The 18,783-nt window shown below is 41.0% G+C and overlaps 2 protein-coding genes and 1 long non-coding RNA gene across 3 annotated transcripts; 1 reads left to right on the top strand and 2 right to left on the bottom strand.

Moving 5' to 3' along the window:
* Nucleotides 1–235: 235 nt before the first annotated feature.
* Nucleotides 236–11,627, bottom strand: LOC140229252 (uncharacterized). Its single transcript, XM_072309530.1, has 14 exons — nt 11,452–11,627; nt 10,212–11,022; nt 9,647–9,773; nt 9,169–9,231; nt 8,071–8,438; nt 7,286–7,471; nt 6,215–6,287; nt 5,474–5,631; nt 4,362–4,457; nt 3,682–3,870; nt 2,940–3,140; nt 2,053–2,165; nt 1,303–1,405; nt 236–786 (listed from the first exon to the last, which is right to left on the bottom strand). The coding sequence occupies exons 1-14, from the start codon at nt 11,577–11,579 to the stop codon at nt 478–480; spliced, it is 2,925 nt and encodes a 974-aa protein (XP_072165631.1). The 5' UTR covers nt 11,580–11,627; the 3' UTR covers nt 236–477.
* A 798-nt stretch (nt 11,628–12,425) lies between these two features.
* LOC140228822 (uncharacterized) lies at nt 12,426–14,726 on the bottom strand. Its single transcript, XM_072309095.1, has 3 exons — nt 14,640–14,726; nt 13,000–13,569; nt 12,426–12,581 (listed from the first exon to the last, which is right to left on the bottom strand). The coding sequence occupies exons 1-3, from the start codon at nt 14,724–14,726 to the stop codon at nt 12,426–12,428; spliced, it is 813 nt and encodes a 270-aa protein (XP_072165196.1).
* A 1,854-nt stretch (nt 14,727–16,580) lies between these two features.
* Nucleotides 16,581–18,443, top strand: LOC140229251 (uncharacterized). Its single transcript, XR_011901277.1, has 3 exons — nt 16,581–16,629; nt 17,740–17,798; nt 18,356–18,443. It is a non-coding gene; the product is annotated as an uncharacterized lncRNA (long non-coding RNA).
* Nucleotides 18,444–18,783: the final 340 nt, after the last annotated feature.

The following is an 18,783-nucleotide window of genomic DNA, read 5'->3' as shown; positions in this document are numbered from 1 at the left end:
GGGGTGGGGAGAAAGCTGAGTACTGAATCAATACACCGAATAATGCCACTCTATAGTAGACGTTTTTGGTTCACTCTTTGCTGTTTGTTTTTGGCAGGAAAGGACAATGATACAGCGAGTGTAAGTTGGAATGTTTTTTTGTTCTTGATTGTATAAAAGTGTCTCGTGAATGTGACAATACATGATACGATGAAGTATGCTAAATACACTATGCATATTGCAACTGGAAAGGCTTGCACACGAATCTAAGTTTGATAATAACATTTCCTAGTTCCACCTCAGCAGACTTAACACACAAGATTTGAAAGGCATGAAGAAAACAACTGTCTCCTATTGCAAAATAACTCGGAGTGAAAATGTGCTCACACATCAACACAACTTGCAGTACTGTGCTATCAATCAATTTGTATTTTGCAAAGTTACGAATAACACAACTTGATAAAATTTCTGCACCCTGCTACAGCAGGCACATCTCTCTCATGGCTTGGGAGGACCAATGGCAGGGGGTTGAGTGGGTGCTCCGTCCGCTGGTGGCTTGGGCTTGGGGCGAGGTCTGAATCCACGTTTCTTCTTGTCCTTGGATGGCAGTCGCTTTTCATATGTGTCCCGCGGCCAGAGGACGTAGTAGGAGAAGACCCACGGGCGTGTCATGCCCTGGGTGTTGCGTAGTCCATTAAGGTGACCGCGGTGCTCATTGTTGCGCTCACGACGACGAAAGGCCCACAGACGGCGACTCTCCAGCTTGCGTCGCACGCGGTCACGTGCCTCTTCCTCCATGCGCTGGATCTGCAAAATCAAAGAAGATTGCGATTGAATGATAAACACATTATAGTACCACAAGAATCATGAAATCCATATCTAATTCTGGTTTTATTTGCATTTTTTATTGCACAAAGTAAAAAGAAGTCACTTCTGAAATACAACATTATCATTTCAGACAGATTGTAACAGAAACAAGGTGCTCTCAAAAGAACCATCCTCACATGGATGCTTCTGAGCCCTTGAAGTGGTGCATATGGAAGAGTATAGTGAACCCAATAAATCTACAAAGTTCAAATGTAAATGAATGAACATTGATTGAAATGAATAGAACCATGTTTAACTCCCTGCATGCCATATCAATTCATTGTCCATGGGTATTTGTGTGAAATTTTTGGGTATTTGTGTGAAATTTTTGCACATTTGACTCAATGGCACAGAAAGGGTTGAGTGACAGGAAACAGAGAAATCAAGAGTCATTCAATTCTATGTTTTCCCCTGACCTCTAACCCCACATCTTGCATATATCCATTACTTCCTTACCATCCTAATCTTCTCTAGTTCTTCTTCTCGCCTCTTCTGCTCCTCCAGCTCCTTCTGATGCCGTTTCTCCTCCTCTTCGGCTAATCTCCTCAGTTCTTCTCTCCTACAAATCAAGACAGAGATTTGAATGTTTTGGATTCCGCAACGAGTAATCTACCTCAAACAACTACAATATCCGATACAAACCCTGGTAACTGATATCTCAAACATTGAAGAGTATTGCTACACATAAACAAAATGAAAAGGAGGGCATGTACAGGAAATCAACCAAATCACATCATATATACACATACAAAATTCTCTATTTAAGTTGAATACAGGCTGGAGATGAGTCTTCTCATCTTTGAATATATATCACACTATGACCTTTGAACCTATCATCATAACATTTCTCATATCTAAATAAGCTGAGCAATTACTGCACACAATGCGCAACATTCAACTACAAATGATGCACACCTCAAACAGGGGGGAATTATAAAAGTAACATGTACAAAGGCAAGATTTTTTTTTTTTTTTTTTTGAGGGGGGGGGGGGGGGGTCCTTCAGGGTAAAGTTCCCTCCTGCTGGATTTTGTTAACACATAGTGAGCGAAGAGCAACAATGACCAGCAAACCATCTCCACGTTAACCCGTTGAGGGCAGGCTGATTTTGCTATTTACAGGCATTTCCCATAGACACCTGCCCAAGTACACTTGGGACTCGTCTTCAACGGGTTAAGAGAGAGAGTGCTCCCTTGTATCATCTTACATTTTCCTCTCTTCCTCCGCTTTCTGCCTCTCCGCCTCCTCCCGGGCCTCCCTCATCTTCGCCTCCGCCTCTCGTCTCTCCCTGGCAAGTCTCTCCAGCGCTTCCTGCTCAGCCTGAAACAAAAGAAAGAAAGGCAAGACGACAGGTGAACACACGCATGCCCGAAGATACGCAGATGGCGAATCTAGCACTCCTGTCATTCCCTGCATTTCCTTGTCATTTCCTAATTGTCAATCATCATGCAAAGAAGTGAGAGTGTTGTGCAGAGAATATGACACAAGCTTCTGTTCTTTGCATTGGTTTCTTTAATACTGACCCACCTAGTGCCTTCTTGATGCATGCCTGCATACAAATCACCTTAAAAAAAAACCACCAACAACAAATGTGCAGGGTTTAAAAAGAAGTGTGTATGAACATTTTGGGCATAATGACATGATCTCAACAACACCTCCCCCCCCCCCCTACACAAACACATATTCACAAACCAAACATTGCATATTCTGTTGAGTGATAAAGCTAACTGCTCATAAATGAGAACACATGATGAAATGAGATACAGTATATCCTACAGGCAGGGCTAGACTCTAACCTTTTTTTTTTCTCTGGTGGCCTGTTTGAGCTACTAAAATCTTTATATCTGAAATGTTGTTGGCCCAAGATAAAAGGAAACATGATAATCCATTTTTAACCACGAGTGTCTGGTCAGACCACCAAAAGATAGTCTTTTTGGAAATTTGGTGGACCGACATCATTTTTCAGAGGCCCCAGGCCACCGGGCCGCTAATGTAGAGCATGGTGAAGTAAGATTGTTGACATTAAACATCCACCATGTTTCCATCTCAAGACGATCCCTTAGGGGTGGGGCACGGGTTCAATTCTAAACTCACCTCCCGCTCAAGCTCCCGGATCCTCTCCTCCTCCTCCTCCATCCTCCGCCTCTCCTCATCCTCCTCTCGCTCCCGCCTCTCCCGTTCCTCCCGCTCTCGCTCCTCCGCCTCCCATTCCGCCTCCTCCCTGAGCCTCCTCCTCTCCGCAGCGTCTGCCAGACGTTCAGCCATCTCCCTCTCCCTCTGTCTGGCTGCTTCCTCCTGCATTTGAGGTGTAGAAGGTGTGAGAGAATAAAATCTTAGCGAACAGTTGCATTCCATGCCGGTTCAATACAGCTTTCCATCAATGACTAAACACGCTGACCCAAAAACAACACATATAAAGACTGGTTTGATTATTTGGTAACAGAGTGAGGTAGGAATATTCAGGTCTGCTAACATTCCCACATCCAAATCAGGGAGATCTGTGTGTTACATACATTTCAATGGGCGAAAATAATTCCCAAATGAGGGAGATTGTAATATTCTCTCATTCAGACATGAACAGATTTTGAAATTTTCAGGGAGACTCCTGCAGAATCAGGGAAACTTGGCAGCTCTGAATATGGTAATCAAATCTATATAAGAACAGACTTTTGAACACAAACATCCCCCCCAAAAAACATCACTTTATTCACAAGAGACGAACTACCAACAACTTCTGCTCTCCTTGCAAATGAATTGCTGATGTTGAATGATACATGTATACAATGTCATATTTTTTCATTGGCAAAATACTACTACTGAAAATGAATGTACCGACCATTTTTCTCCGTTCTTCACGTTGTCTCTCTCGTTCTTCCTTCTTCCTCTCCATCTCTTCCTTCCTCTTCTTCTCTCTCTCTTCCCTGGCAGCTCTCCTCGACTCCTGCAGCATCAGCCTCGCTTCTTCCTCCGCTTCTTCTGCGAGCCTGGCCTGGTACTCGGCCTCTTTCAGCTGCTCCTCGATTTCCTGGGAAAACGATCACAATGATACATGTTTTGTCAGCTGGTTTTCAGAAGTTAAGAAATCAGAATACGCACTACAATAAACCCCCTTCTCATTTTACTCCATTTCAATCTAATCTGTAAGCTATGAATTCCTGATGGATTCAATTAGAAATAGATGAGAATGTGGAAATATTTCATCAAAATGCAGGTCATGTGATGGGCAAGAGTGCAATTGTAATATTGAGTTGGCTCTTACTGAGTTTAACTGCTCAGGAATCAATGTGTGTGAGGTGTTAACAGGATAACCATTCATTCATTGAAGATTGGAAGTTCCTGTCCAATACAGGTGTAATTCTAAATCATGATTGTGTATTAAAGTTTTCCAAACTTGTCTCTTTTTTTGGGGGGGGGGGGGGTGGGTGGGTGAACATGAAACATCACTGTCTTCACAAGCTCTTAATCACAGCTACAATGAACACTGAAAATCAACTTCTGGCTGATTTCTGAACTTACCATCTTCTTGCGCTCCTCTTCATATGCCTGTCTTCTTTTTTCCTCCTCGGCAGCTTTCCTCTTTTGTAACAGGGCCTTCTTTTCTTCTTCCCTCCTCTGCATTGTTAACAAATTTAAGTACAGAACGTTTGGATAAGCACACTGTATTACAATGCAAAAAAGCAAACTTTATTCCACTAGCTTGCAATTCTTCACTTTCAAGTCAATGTGGTAATGCAGTGAAATACTCTTTGCTTTCATAGTGATGTCACATCTTTCGAATTTTTCACTTCGCTTAACTCTGCATAAAACAATGTCTTTTTTTTTCTCCATCTTGATCAAATCTGATATTTCCTAACTCTCTCACTGCAGTCCATGCGACCATGAAAGTAACATGTGATTAAACTTTAAAAAAAAATGTTAAATGCTGACAACAAACATGATATGCATTAAAATTCTGCATACTAAAAGGGTATACGGGGAAAAGGCTATAAGAATTATAGAGCTGACATACAGAGTCAATGAATAAAAGGGGGTAAAAAAAAAAAAAAAAACCTTTGTGGATTGAATAGAAAACAAAAAGGCTCTTTGGCTCTAAGGTCACAAGTGTTGAGACCTTTACAGCAGATTATGAAAGGGTAATCCTTGAGGCTGTGAGTACTGAATAGTTAACAAAGGGGCTCTAAAAATCAGGGACTCTTAAAAAGACTTTTACAATTGAGAATAAAAGAAAAAAAGAAGGACAGATAGAGGGGATAATAGAACAGATTTGGGAATTGAAGAGGGTGCAATCAAACTCTACGAATAGAGGGGTAAACAAACACACAAACAAAATGGCTCTGGGAGCTAAGCAAAAAAGGCTCTTAGAACTGAAGGTGCTAAAAGTAGTAAGAACAGAAGAGATAAAAACAATACCATGAGAATCATACAATGATAAAGGGTCTTAGATTAGAGAGTTTAAAAAAAATGTAAAGTGGACAGCAAGGAAAGAAGGTACAAGAAATAGAAAATGATATGCATGATGATAATTACATAGCAAAGGAAGTCAGTGAATTTATTATAAATAACCTGAAAAAACAGTAAATGACGATGATGATAATGATAACATTGTTGCCATGGCAACTTGACCATACCTGCTTCTCTAATCGGCGAGCCTCCTTGAGGGCAGCCCTCTCTTTGGCCTGCTGCTTCTTGGTTTTCTTGGTCCCCTTTGGAGTCTGGGTCTTCAGCTCCTTCTCAATTGCCTCGTCATCCGTAGCAACGGAGGCGCGGTCTGTGTCATTGGGGTCACCTGGGGGTCACAGAATTAAGAGTCTTATTAAATTTGTGCCATGGAAGATGGATACAGGTAACAAACTGGTAAATTTGTGCATTACCTGAGAATGGTAACTCTTTGGACTTGGAACCAAAATGCATAATTTTCAAATCAGTGAAGCACTGTATATATCTTCTGAGATTATGTGTTTTGCTTCACTAAACTTTCCCACAATATTCATTTTGGAATATAAAACAAAATGTGAACCATGAGTACATCATCCTCATAGAGTCTAAGACATTGGAAAGTAGAAGGATAAAATGCAGAGGCAATTTTGATGGAAAATGATAACTTTTAGATTCACTTCAAAGTATTGAAGGTTTGGTGTCTTAACTATCATTCATTGACATTTGAAAGTTTTAGCATGTTTTGGAACTTGAAATGCTTAAACTCAAAGAAGCTTTGTCATCTTTTTTTTAATGGTTCCTTTCCCATTATTCAACCACATGAAAATGCAAAATCTGGTTTCACATTTGCCAAGAGAGAGTGGTAACGTAGGCCCATACTGAAGAAAATGAAATAACCATGGTGTCATTCAAATCAATGTGAGAAAACTAACCTTTCTCTTCTTCTTGTTCTTCCTTCTTTTCCTCTTCTACATTTATGTTTGCTTCAGCCAACTGTTGAGCAAGCTGCAATAGAAGACAAGACAGAAATAGAGAATTTTGCAGTCTTGGTTTTATGCGTAATTTGCACAAAATACATGTCCTACAACAGGGCTTGACACCAACTTTTTAATCTGCTGTCTCGTTCCATCCACTAAAAATCATTAAAAAATGAAATGTTGGTTGCCCAGAGAACAAATGAAGTGGTGCTAATCAAAAGGAAACAAAGCAACCTATTCTCAATCTTAATTGCTTGATCAAGCCTCCAAAAGATATGTTTTTTTGAAAGTTTGGTGGCCAGACACCAATTCCTAGTGGCCCTGGGCCACCAGGCCATCGCCAGTGTTGAGTCCTGTCCACAATCTTTAAGATACAGTACGAAATGATAAATGTTCCTTTTTAGGAGGAGTAGCTTGTCATCTACAACATTTTTCATTGTTATGGAAATGTACAGACTAGCATAAAACACATCCACTATCCAAAGTTCTGGCTCAATGAAAGAAAAATACAAGAAGGTAGATTATCTACTTTTTATACTAAATTGCTTCTTGACCACATGAACACATGAAATTAAAGAATTGCATTGTTAATCATCTCACAACTCAATCATTAATATGTATGCTGAAATATTATGAAATACTGTTTTTGATTGATGATTCAGCAGTGAATGGCCATACCCCTACTGAATCATCATAGCTACTGTAGGCCAATAAACAAAACAAATCTGTTTTCTTCTTTAATATCATGTCATTAAAATGGGAAATTTAGCAAATATTTGCATGTACATTGTAGGTCAATGGGAGACTTGAGAAGCAGTAATACTATCACCTAATGCAATGTGCGTGTAAGACTACAAGTAACATCATTATGAAAAACATGTGAAACTTTTGAATTCCTTCATTTTACCATGTATGCAGAATTGATTAAAAATTTCCACAATTTCACTGTGATTCTACTGAAAAGCTATCATTATCAACTTGAACATGACATGGAATTGCACTTTGAAAAGTGCCAGTCTTTCTCACCTCCTCCTGTATCATCTTATTGATCTCATCTTGAGACGGCTCTTCATAGGCACTGGCTCCTCCAGAATCGATGAACTCCACTCCTCCCTTCTTGTGAACAGGGCTGGATCCGCCCCCTTTCTTGCCCTTCCTCGCCTTCCGGGGTGTCTGAGGCGATGGCTTGGGACTGGGCTTGGTTTTCTCCGGCTGTGAAATTGAACAATGCACAAGCAGCACTTCATAAGTAATGAACAACCCGATAACACGACTTCCACCATTTTCATATACAACAACACAATTGCAACTGCAGAAAGCAAACAAACGAACAAGCAAATGGCAGAATGTCTGGGCATCCATCAACTACAGGGCTACATGTTGTAAATCCAAGTCAAATCAAAAACAATTATTACCCAGTAGTGACAGGGGTCTAGTTCTGAGAGTATGGTAGTATATTATTTTTATCACAATGAACTTATTTCATTCTGATGTGACAAAATTTGAGAACGGGAAACTGTTTGCATGTAGTGGGCACTGCATTCTTGACTACTAAAACAATGTAGATAGTGTAGGTCATGAGCTACAAGCAAAAGGGTGTCAATCTTATGCAAGGTCCAAAAAGTGGATGTCCTCCTGTCTGGCCTAAATCAATGCCTTGTCTAAAAAAAAAAAATGATAATAATAATAATAATGCAATAAAATCTCTAATTACTCCATCCCTTCACTTTATACATACATTACTTGAGACACTGATGAAGAGTTCAGTGCAAGTACAGCTGCAGCATACATGTATGGTGTGAAATGGATACCTTTGGAATAGAAGATTCATTTTTCTTGGCAACCATGGACTGTAGGCTGCTTAGGTCCAGTTTCTCTGCCTTCTTTGGCTTGTCAACCACAGTCTTCTTGGCAGCAGACTGCACCCTGGGAGGAGGCGGTGTTGGAGCATGGGAGGTGACAACAGTGGGGGCTAGGGTAGCGGGCGGGGCAGGGGCATGGACGACGGGTGAGGCAGGCTTGGTGATGGGAGCAGGTTCTGGTGCCACCTGCGGAGTAGGGGCTTTAAGAGAGGGTTCCTCTTCCCCATCCTCCTCCTCCAGCTCACCCTGCTGAAGAGGGTCTTTACTATGGCTGCTTGAGGGGCGTGATGGGACCGATGATGATTTGGAGGTTATCTCTGTTGGAAACATAATGAAAAAATGGCACATAGTCATGGAATACTATCTTTAAATCTGCAGAAATCATATGAACTGAAGCTGTGTATCTTGCTAAACAGCAACCTTACTTATTGACATTGACAATATGAATAAAATCATCTGAAAACTAAATATTTCAGAATACATTTGAACTTGATTTATACAGTAATGTGAATACTTACAGTACATAATGTTGTTTCACTATTTCTTTGGGCTTAGAATAGAATTGGGATATCACCAATAACAATGGCAATTGAACTGCATCAAATATATCCCTACTAGATAGGAAAAAAAGACCCTCATTTAACTTCCTTTACCGTTAATTCCTCGTGCTATAATGACAAAAACATCATCACTATAAGCACCAGGGAGTTATGCAGTTATCAATAGAAAATATCATTTGAATGTGCCTACTTTAAGCAGGGTATTTACCTTTCCTAACTCACTGCACATACAAGTACAAACATCCTGAAAAGATTCAGCTTTTTTTCAGGGCAATCTTTAACTGATCACAGAAAGGATAAAATAAAAAATCAATATGAACTTGCAAAGGATTTCAAATTTAGGTCAGTAACTGATAAAAACTAATGCTACAAAATCACAAAACAGATTTCAACTGTTTAGTAGTGTTTAAAAATGTTCTAATATCTTATCTGCCCTAGTTAAAGCCAACATTGTTGTTCTGTTTCCACAACATATCTAACAACATACCCTGCTCCTTCGGGATTCCTACTCCTTCTCCAAACAGCTGCAGGTTCTCATTGTTGCTATCTCCTGTGGAAGATAGACAACAAAACATTGAAAGAAATGTTAAGGAGAACAGGCCTACATGCTGTAGTGTTCATTTTACAAAACTCAACCAAATTGAATGAAATACATATGACTTTCATTAATTACAAAAGTGTGAAAATGGAAATGGCAAAACTAAACACTGCAAAATCTAGTTTCTACCAAATAACATTACACTGGTAGAATTTCAAAATGTAATGTAAACGCAAAATTGCATGATGTTCTATCAAGCATGAGAAACATTCTTTCTCTAAAGCCAAGCATATGGTTGAAACCAAATGGTGAAGAACAAGGGAATTTTTCAAATTCATGAAATTCTTCTGTCGAGATGTTTTCATTGCAACTGATTGACAAATTGCCCTACATCAACATAAATAAGCAACAAGGGAATTCTTTATACCTTGCTCCACTGGAGATTCCCACTTTTCTTCTCCATCAACCTGCATCTCTTCTTGGACAGTTTCCTCAACGTCTTCTAAGGCAGCCGTCCTGGCAGAACCAGAGGTGCCCGGCCTGCTGCGGGATGACTGTTGAAACAAAATTTAAAATCAAACATTACTTAGATTAGGCATGTTAACATTACCGCTACAATAAAGAACAGGCACATCTTGACAATCCAACAAAACTGCAGCAAAACTGCAACAAAGGCACACATATATCCCAGAAATTGAAGCAAGGTTTTGTAGCTACATTAGCCCCGTATCTCGATCTGCCTATTGTGAAATATTCTATCAAAAGTTCCACTTGGTGACAAAAATTCTAAATCTATGCGTTTAAAGTGCATCACGTAAATTGGTAGTGCTCCGAAGAGCTACAAATGTACTTCTGTAGAGGAGGGAACAACATGCAAACAAACAAAACAGAGCACTCTACACTTGATAATACTGGTTTTTTTCTTACACTATCATTATTCAAGAACATATCACTATTCCAGAAAAGTAGATGCAATCACACATGAAGCTAACCTGTCTTGACTTTGCAGAGCCTGTTCTTGTTCTTCCTGATCCAGGCCTTACTTCACCAATGTTATCGTCCAAACCAGGCCACTCGTCTCCCTCCGGAGGCGGAGTCGATCGTCGGGACGACCGTGTCCTTGGTGTGTAAACTCTTGGGGGTAATGAGGATGTCCTTGAATTGCTGCGATGAGGTAGAATCTGGCCCTCTTCACCTTCCACTGCATCAATTTCATCCATCCCTGCTTCAAGTGGAGCATCTGCCTCGGCTATGTCTGGCTCAAGATCCTCCACCCCGAGCTCAGCCAGATCCTCTGACTGCCAGTCATCATCATCTTCTCCCCCTAGCTCTGCGGCTCCTGCATCCTCGCCTTGCTGGGATCGCATCCCGGCAGAAGATTTCCGGCTCCTGGAGCTCTCCGCCCTTGACCTCCTGCTTCCCGAACTCGGGGCTCGACTGGGCGCATCCTCCACGGCATGCCCTCCTGCACTAATTTGTGATCTGCGTGACGTGGGCCTGCTCGATTTAGGACGGGAAGAGTGGTGTGACGACTGACGGGATCTCGACTTTGCTGATGCAGCTCTCGCTTCTTCATCCACTACCCATTCTTCTTCGACATCCTCATAGCCATCATCTTCCTCTTGTTCCCCTCCAAAATCCTCATTCTCAGGTGGAAGAGATGGTGCTCTTGCTTGTGGAGAGTAGGGTGGGTAAGGCGCACTAACCGGTCTCCCAAGGTATCCTCCTGACTTCAAAGATGCAGTCAAGTCTTTTAGCGAGAAAGGTGTGCCTGATCTGATGCTTCCTATGGATCTGTTTGATCTACGTACAAAATAAATAAATAAATAACACAAGTGGGTGGAAGAAGCAGCAAGAAATTCATGCACAACATCAAATTCAGATACATTTTCTATTCCCAGTAGTCATTGTCAAAATGCAGCAGGTTTGTAATATTCAAAAGTTTACTTTGACCATCTGTAGTAATAACTATGATGCTTATTCTTACAGAACTTTTAACAATGTAATGCATCAAAAAAGAAAAACACAAATTGTTTAGCATGTACATGATTAAACATAAGAAACACAGCCAAAATAATCATACCATGATGCTATATAATATACCATGAACCATTCACCTGCAAAGTTACATTCCGAGATTCAACAGGGCAATACAATATTCATTTCTACATATTGTACGCATCAGGGAGGAGACACAATAAGACACTAGAAAAGACATCAGCTGGTGTATACCTCGCAGTATCAGGACGTGACATTAAGTTGGCCTCCGCTTGAAGTTGCTGTGGCTGAGTGCTCTCCGATGCAAATCTGACAGTGGTCTCTGTGGTGGTGCTGTTGATGGTGTGGCTCACTGATCTCATGTCTGCGTTGCTGCTGGTCTCGCTGTACACTTGCCCCTCCGATTTCAGGATTGCCGGCCGTAAAAACTCCGTCTTGGGAGGTGCACTCTCAATCTGTTCTTCCAAAGCACCATCTGGCTCGAGGCTTCCATCCTCTTCAAACTTTTCCAGCACATCACTCAACTCTTCCGCCATGTCGGGGGCTGGTGTGTTGGCTTGAGACATTGATGTTATGACATTTCTGACCCTGAGATAGAGAGGCATTTGAGAGAATGAGGGTGTTAAATGAGATTGCCAAAAAAAAAAACAAACAAACAAACCTACAAATACCTTATGAAATTTCTCATTTTCCTACACAAGGGCGGTAATGTGATGATGTCTGCCTTGCGATCAAATGACTCGGGTTTGGTTCCTGACAAGTCTAGTTAGGAACTGTTGTGCGTAATTATGCCATCTCCCTAGTAAGAGGCAAACATACTCAGTTCCTCAGACTGGACATCAGACGGAGGACCAGTGCATGAATAAGTCACTACTCGTATGCATAAAAGATGCCACTTTACTTCCTCACAAAGAGTAGGGTGCTAACCCAGTGAAGTGGCCCATCCAACATACTCAAACCAGAAAACGGGCAAATGATGCTGATTCCTTGTGGTTTGCCCCAAGTGACCATTAACGGTCAGCAGATGGTACATGTATCTCCCTCACACATACCAGATGAAATAAGTGTTTTTTTTTTCTGCACATGTATTCAGATTGCTACTCTGCTTCTCAACATGTGTCATGCAACTATATCAACAGCATTTTTATCAGAGGAGTTCCGAAGTTGGCTAAAAAATTATTATGCATGAAATTTACACTGTGCATAACTTACGCTGCTTTTGTCTTCATGTCTTTGAGGTAAAAGACAAAGTCACCTCCGGGCTGCAGTCGGAAATCCACTCCATGTTCACCTTCCTCCTTGTGTAAAAACTTGAAGCAAGATGTGTCGTAGGGTGCATTTCTCTGTTCTAGACCATCGCCAGCCTGAAAAGAGAATTTTTTCCCAAAAAAGATTCCTCCTATCAGAACATTGCAACTTGTCTTCGTGATTTTCCTGATTGCAAATATATTTTGTCCATTCAAATATGTAACTAGAGATGGTTCAGTGTATCATGCATTCATTAATTCTACTTTTCACATATTGTACATTGAGTAGGAAAATAATCTGAGAAGACACATATAATTTTAATTGACGCATTATATTCAGATGAAACCTGACGTACAGTACTAACAATTCAATACAGAGTTTTGTTTAATCATCACGACAAAGTCACAGCTCTTTGGTAGATTTCAAGTGTGAGTGATAATGTTTGCTTTTACATGTTTTCAGAACACAGACACAAGTCCACAGACACAAGTCCAGAGAGCACCACATACAAATGTACGCCTTTCTTTTGCTTACCTCAGATCCATAATGAAGGACACTGTTTGTTAATTTCTGAAATGTTTGAAGGTTGGATACCCAGTCGTCAACATCAATGGCATTTGGATTGACACGGTAGCACCTTTGTTCTGGGACAGAAAAGGCGACATCTTTGGGTGCTGCAAACAGCATGAGAGCACCCTTTCTGGTCGTCAGAGTTTTTGGCAAGGAAGCATCGATTCTGGCTGGCAGAGTTGGACTTTGCGAGGAGCGGCGGGAGATGGGGGCGCTTTTTGCCCTCTTGAGGGGTCTGTGCGATCCAGTGAGGCTGGGTCGGGACTGCTGCTTGTCGGCGCGAATGACGCCAGTCCGAGGTCGCGACCGAACAGAGCCGAGAGGCCTCGAGTACTCGGTGGTCTGCGTCTTCAGCCGGATGAGATCTGCAAAGTTTTCACCAACGGCTTGGGACTGCTGGGGGTAATTCTTGGATGCCTCCCGGAGAATGGTCCTTATCTGGGACAGCTGACTCTTGATTCGGATTGGGATGTTGACCCTCTTCTCCAGGTGGTCCAAGGACTCTCCTGGCAGGGACTTACTGAGGACCTTGGTCTGCAAGATTTATGGGGAAAAAAAAAATTGTACTGTCCTTCGCTGTTGCATCAACTGCACCAGGATATCTACACCCACAAATTCTGACCAGTTTATTGGGAAGGGGGGGGGGGGGAATGACTGCTGATGGGAGTTATTTTTTATACACTCAAAATACACCCCCAAAAAGTCAAAAAATGGGTATTGCAGCTTCTTGATGTTTGCCCAGATTCTCCCAAATGTGCCTACTGTACATATTTTGCTGAGAAGCATGCCGAGCTGGCCTTCTTTTTGCAGGACATTTTGCAACATGGACTGCATGCATGTGAAGCTGCATTAAATTGTTAGCTTCCCTTTCAAATAGGCCTACCTGTGATGGGGGGATTACAATTGCTGGCTTCCCTTCCAAAAGCATGTGATTGGGGGTAATTTTGATGGCATCCCTCCCAAAAGCCTGTGACAGGGGGTCTAAACGAAACCTATACCCACCCTTAAAAGGGGTGTCTCTAAGAATCTGGAACAAACATACAATAGTATATGTGTGGTTAACTGCCTGAGTAGGCTGCAGGGGGCAGGGGTTTGTTGGTAACCATATCGTCGCTGTCAAATGTTCAGGACAGCCAAAAAACGTGGCGGCCAAAGCACTATAACAAATGGAATAGCCTTTCCTTTGACATGCCGTGGTGGCTTCACTTTTGGAGTTAGACAGTTGGGATTTGGACAGGATATCACTGACCCCATTATTTGACTATTAATCCAAAAAATCATTTTCACCAAAATTGCAGATACAAGGTCTTGTCACCCCAGCGATGATATCATAATGATGGAAAGGATGAGCACAATAAGAAATCCCTTACAATACTGTCCAGGATGGTATTTGCTGTTTTGTTTTGTAGTTTTATAAATTCTCCTTACTTAGTTTCGACTTGACTTTTTGAAGTTCTGGCCACAGGTAGACATAAGCCAGCTTTATCACTATGCAAGATGACAGTCACATATGGTACAATATATCTGTACCTTTACAGAAATACATTTGTATAGTCAATATTCTTACAATATACTTTCAAAATGTTTAAATGAAGCATTTTCACCTTCTTGTCTTCCAGCTGTTGCTGTAGATCACCATCCCACGATCCACAGCCATGAGCCAGAGGACTGAAGACTGATGTTGATGACATTATTGCCTGAGGAATGTCAGCGGCCAAGGTATTTCTAGAAATTCTCCATGTCACTCAAATGATGTATCACTAAGTCTCCAGCGAAGAGTGGACATCTTTCGTGATTCTTCCTGCTTTCGACGACGGCAACCTATTGTACAAGTAAAAGTAATGAAAATTAACATCAGCCTTGATTTTTTTTTTTTTTTTTTTTTTCAAACCAACAGAATTGTTTATACCACTTGGTCCGGCAGCATACAACGTACAAATCCAGATCCAGATTGGAACTCTCACTCACATAATGCTCTCAAATACAAATTGTTCATAGGATGATACTTCTTAAAATTTGACATTTTCGTAAAATAAACTTTTTGTCGGGCCAATTAATTCAGTGATGTAGTTCATTAATCATTCATACCTTTGACATTTGTGAATTATGGTATTTCTGTGACTGTAGACCCTACAAATATAATATCAAACTAATGTGTGTTTCTATTTTTAGTTCCATGCATGTCAGGAGCTATGGTGTAGGTGTCAGAACACACAGCACTAAAGTCATGAAAATATTCACTGCATATGTTTACTGTTGAAAACAGGTCCCATGTCAGTCATCTGACCGAACGAAAGATCGGTCTGTATCTGGTCATCGGGGATATGTTCCGCGGAGACTGCATCTGGCTTCATGGAATCCCCTCCTATTGTCCGATTGTCTACACATAGGCCTATAGATCTAAACGTGTCCGGAGGAGAGCGAGCGATAACATTAAAAAAATAATAATCATAAAAGACTCCTCCTCCGGACAGATGGATCTTTCTGCATTCTGTCTAGTCAGGCATGTGCTTCACGTCTCAAAAAACTAAAATTAAAATGAGGTAGACTACAATGTATCCGGCGTCTTCCTTATAGCTACTTTACAATAATACCGGTAAATTTATGTGCATGTTGTACGAACAACTACAATGTAGACCCACTAGCCACAGTTTACACTGCACTGCACTGTACGCGATTGTATACTGATGTGTGTGATAGTTTACCAGTTTACAGTTTCTATGCTACAATACAATAAAAAAGTGAGACAGCACGACTTACGAAATTCGCTGTGGTTTGAGGAGAGCGTCGGAATAGAAGATGTGAACATGCAGTCGTGGCTTGAATAATTTACTCCTAGATCCTCCGTCACATCAGAGGATCGAGGACTCAGTAATTAAAGAGGTAGGCGGCCAGCCCGGCGTCTGAAAACTTGCCAGCTCAGTCAGCGTCGGATACGCTGCTACCACGGTAGCGGTTTTGCTTCCACCATGACCACCAGACAGTATTGACGGAAAGGAACACAGCACAAAATCTCGAGAACACAATATAAGCTTTGTTTAATCTACCATCTATGTTCTAACCACCTATTACACTTCCATCGATTCGCTCATTGTTGAGAATATTTTCGCACAGTGTACAAGAAGTTCGACGAGCTTCAAAACATCCTGAACAATCGGTTATTGATTAATTTCGTTCTTTCTGTATACACGCCTTCCATGACTACCACTTGTTGGCGGCTGGAAGAATTCATTACTAATGGGGTTGGGATTTACTGTTAACTCCATTCCCGGTTTTGTCAATATACTTTGAGTGATTGATACCACAAGGATATAATTACATTGAAAATTCTTAGAAAAATAGTGACGTTTCCTTACAGTATATGATTTAGCGATTTTTCTTGATAACCAACTGCTACGAAATGAATACTACCCCTATAAATTAATGGTAGTGGCTTCCATTACTGTACTGCACGGGGATCGGAGAAATGGGGGGGGGGGGTGCGAAGGATTCTCCATGGGATCGCGATAGCGCTAGCGGATGTAGTTCACAGGTCAACATTTACAACTCCTTTTTGACCTCATACTGAGCAGGGATCTGGTTGAGTCGAAAATGGTGAGACTGAATATGTATTCTTGTGACATATATTGTGTTAGCGTAATATAAACTAAGTCATTCAAGCAGGTCTTTGTTATACAAGGCGGCATGGCCAGCTTGGTTTGCATTGTGAATTTTATTCACTGTTTTTAACCTACTTGTCTGGTGCTATGTGGGTGGCCGTGGTGTGGAGTTTTGACATACAAATTGTACATTGCTTACGTGGCGTGTCGTGCATCAATCTACCAGAGGCAGGAGGACGGGTCTGGACGCATCAAAATCACATGTAGTCTGCACCTGTAACTGACTGCATCAGATATAGGTTACCGATTAAATGTCATAGATACCCCTCAAATGTATCACTGATGAGTGATATTCGAAATCTTTTGAAGTGGTGACCAGTAGAACCGTCGTAATTTCATATCTCCTAAAATGATCCGCTACACGGTAGAATAAATTACTTCAGTCCCACACATAAGGAAATTTGTGTCATTAGTAGATGTCCTGACCGAAAGATCGGTCTGTATCTGGTCGTCGGGGATATGTTCTGCGGAGATTGCGTCTGGCTTCACGGAATCCAGACTCCTCCGGACAGATCAGATGGCTCTTTCTGTCTAGTAGTAGTAGATATCGAGCTACATGCACAAGATTTTTTCGCTCACGCTCTCACTGTACTCAGTCATATGAGTCTTGGCTCTTTAATAGACAGAAATATCCGTCTGTCCGAAGGAGTCTTTTATTTTTATTGACGTTGGGGATCCGTGAAGCCAGAAACATTTTCCGTGGAACATATCCCCGGCGACCAGATACAGACCGATCTTTCGGTCAAGGCTCTTCTTGACTTTACATGGTATGGCAACCGATCTTAATTCCTATGATTAATTTGTGCTGACGATAATTAGTCCCATCATTAAGATATTGTCAAGTACAGTTGTTTGCTCACATGAAATGTAATTTAAAACAGAACTGTGCAAGTGTGTTTTTTTATATTATTATTATAATTATTATTTATTATCATTATTATTGTCATTCTTAATATTATAATCATCATTGTCATATAATCATTATAGTTATTATTGTTATTATCATTATCATTATTATTGACAAAATTATTTCCTCTCTACCCAGGTATTTGGATGACATTTATGGCATGGCTGGAACAAAAGGAGGGAAAAACCTACAACTCTGTATGCGGCAGGGTCACTTTCATTCATCAATAAAACAGCAAATGAATGTCATGTGTGCTTAGTCCCACTTTAGAATACAAGCAGGAGTTACTTGCAAGTGTTATGGGAAGTGACATCTGGTTGGGCCTTTTCACCTACACATTGTATGAATGAAATGGCCCCTGCCACAAATAGGCATCCTGTACAAAGCCTGCTGCAAACATGGTTGTTTACTCTCTCTATTAGTTTTTATGTAAACTTACAATTGTGCAATGTGTGCACTAGTGGTTTCTTTACCATCCAACTGTGTTTTGAATGGATTTTCTACACAAGGTGTATGAGTGCTTTACACCCTCTATGTTTATCAGTTATAAAGGCAGCCAGTTGCCACTTTCGTAATTCTTCAATTGAAAATGCAGAATTTTCTTATTCATTTTGTACAGTTGTATATTGCCACGGACAAGCATATGCACTTGTTTATATCTGTATGCTTGGTATGCTGATAGAAATAGTACCATTGCACTGTGAAATGTTTGATGGCTATTTAGATTATTTGTGCTTCCAATTTGATCTTTCAGTCAGCAGCTATTGAGTCGATGACGAGGTACGTCAGCCCGGTCAATCCGGCTGTCTACCCTCACCTCACCCTCATCCTCCTCTCCATCGGAGTCTTCTTCATGGCCTGGTTCCTGGTGTATCCTTGTCAATATTAAACTTGCATGTTTGTGAAATGTCAAACCATGGTCAGCTACGTTGTAAATACATTTTACTCATAGGTGTTGCCTCAAATGATACTAAAATTTTGTCATAGGAGAAAGTTCTGTTTACTGAAAACAGAAAGATCTTATGATGGGTGCCTTATATACATATGCGGTTATTTGTCTGCCCCATTCATTTTACCTTTTTGCATGATAAACCTGTATCAACTCTTTGGCAGTGTGTTCAGGTAGTGTAGCAGGTTTGCATTTTGCTGTGGCAATCCCAGTAACTTTATATTTAATTTGAA

Source organism: Diadema setosum, chromosome 5 (genome assembly GCF_964275005.1).
Source record: "Diadema setosum chromosome 5, eeDiaSeto1, whole genome shotgun sequence".
Classification (NCBI taxonomy): domain Eukaryota; kingdom Metazoa; phylum Echinodermata; class Echinoidea; order Diadematoida; family Diadematidae; genus Diadema; species Diadema setosum.
The sequence above is the reverse complement of the archived record's forward strand: the minus strand, read 5'-3'. Positions and strand labels throughout refer to the sequence as shown.

Coding starts and splice junctions, on each gene's coding strand:
- LOC140228822 (XM_072309095.1), bottom strand. CDS start 14,726: ATGTCATCAACATCAGTCTTCAGTCCTCTGGCTCATGGCTGTGGATCG. Junction 13,570..14,639: donor AACAGCTGGAAGACAAGAAG/GTGAAAATGCTT, acceptor TAAATCTTGCAG/ACCAAGGTCCTCAGTAAGTC. Junction 12,582..12,999: donor TCCTTCATTATGGATCTGAG/GTAAGCAAAAGA, acceptor TTCTCTTTTCAG/GCTGGCGATGGTCTAGAACA.
- LOC140229252 (XM_072309530.1), bottom strand. CDS start 11,579: ATGAGATCAGTGAGCCACACCATCAACAGCACCACCACAGAGACCACT. Junction 11,023..11,451: donor TCACGTCCTGATACTGCGAG/GTATACACCAGC, acceptor TTTTGTACGTAG/ATCAAACAGATCCATAGGAA. Junction 6,288..7,285: donor ATAAGATGATACAGGAGGAG/GTGAGAAAGACT, acceptor CTTCTATTGCAG/CTTGCTCAACAGTTGGCTGA.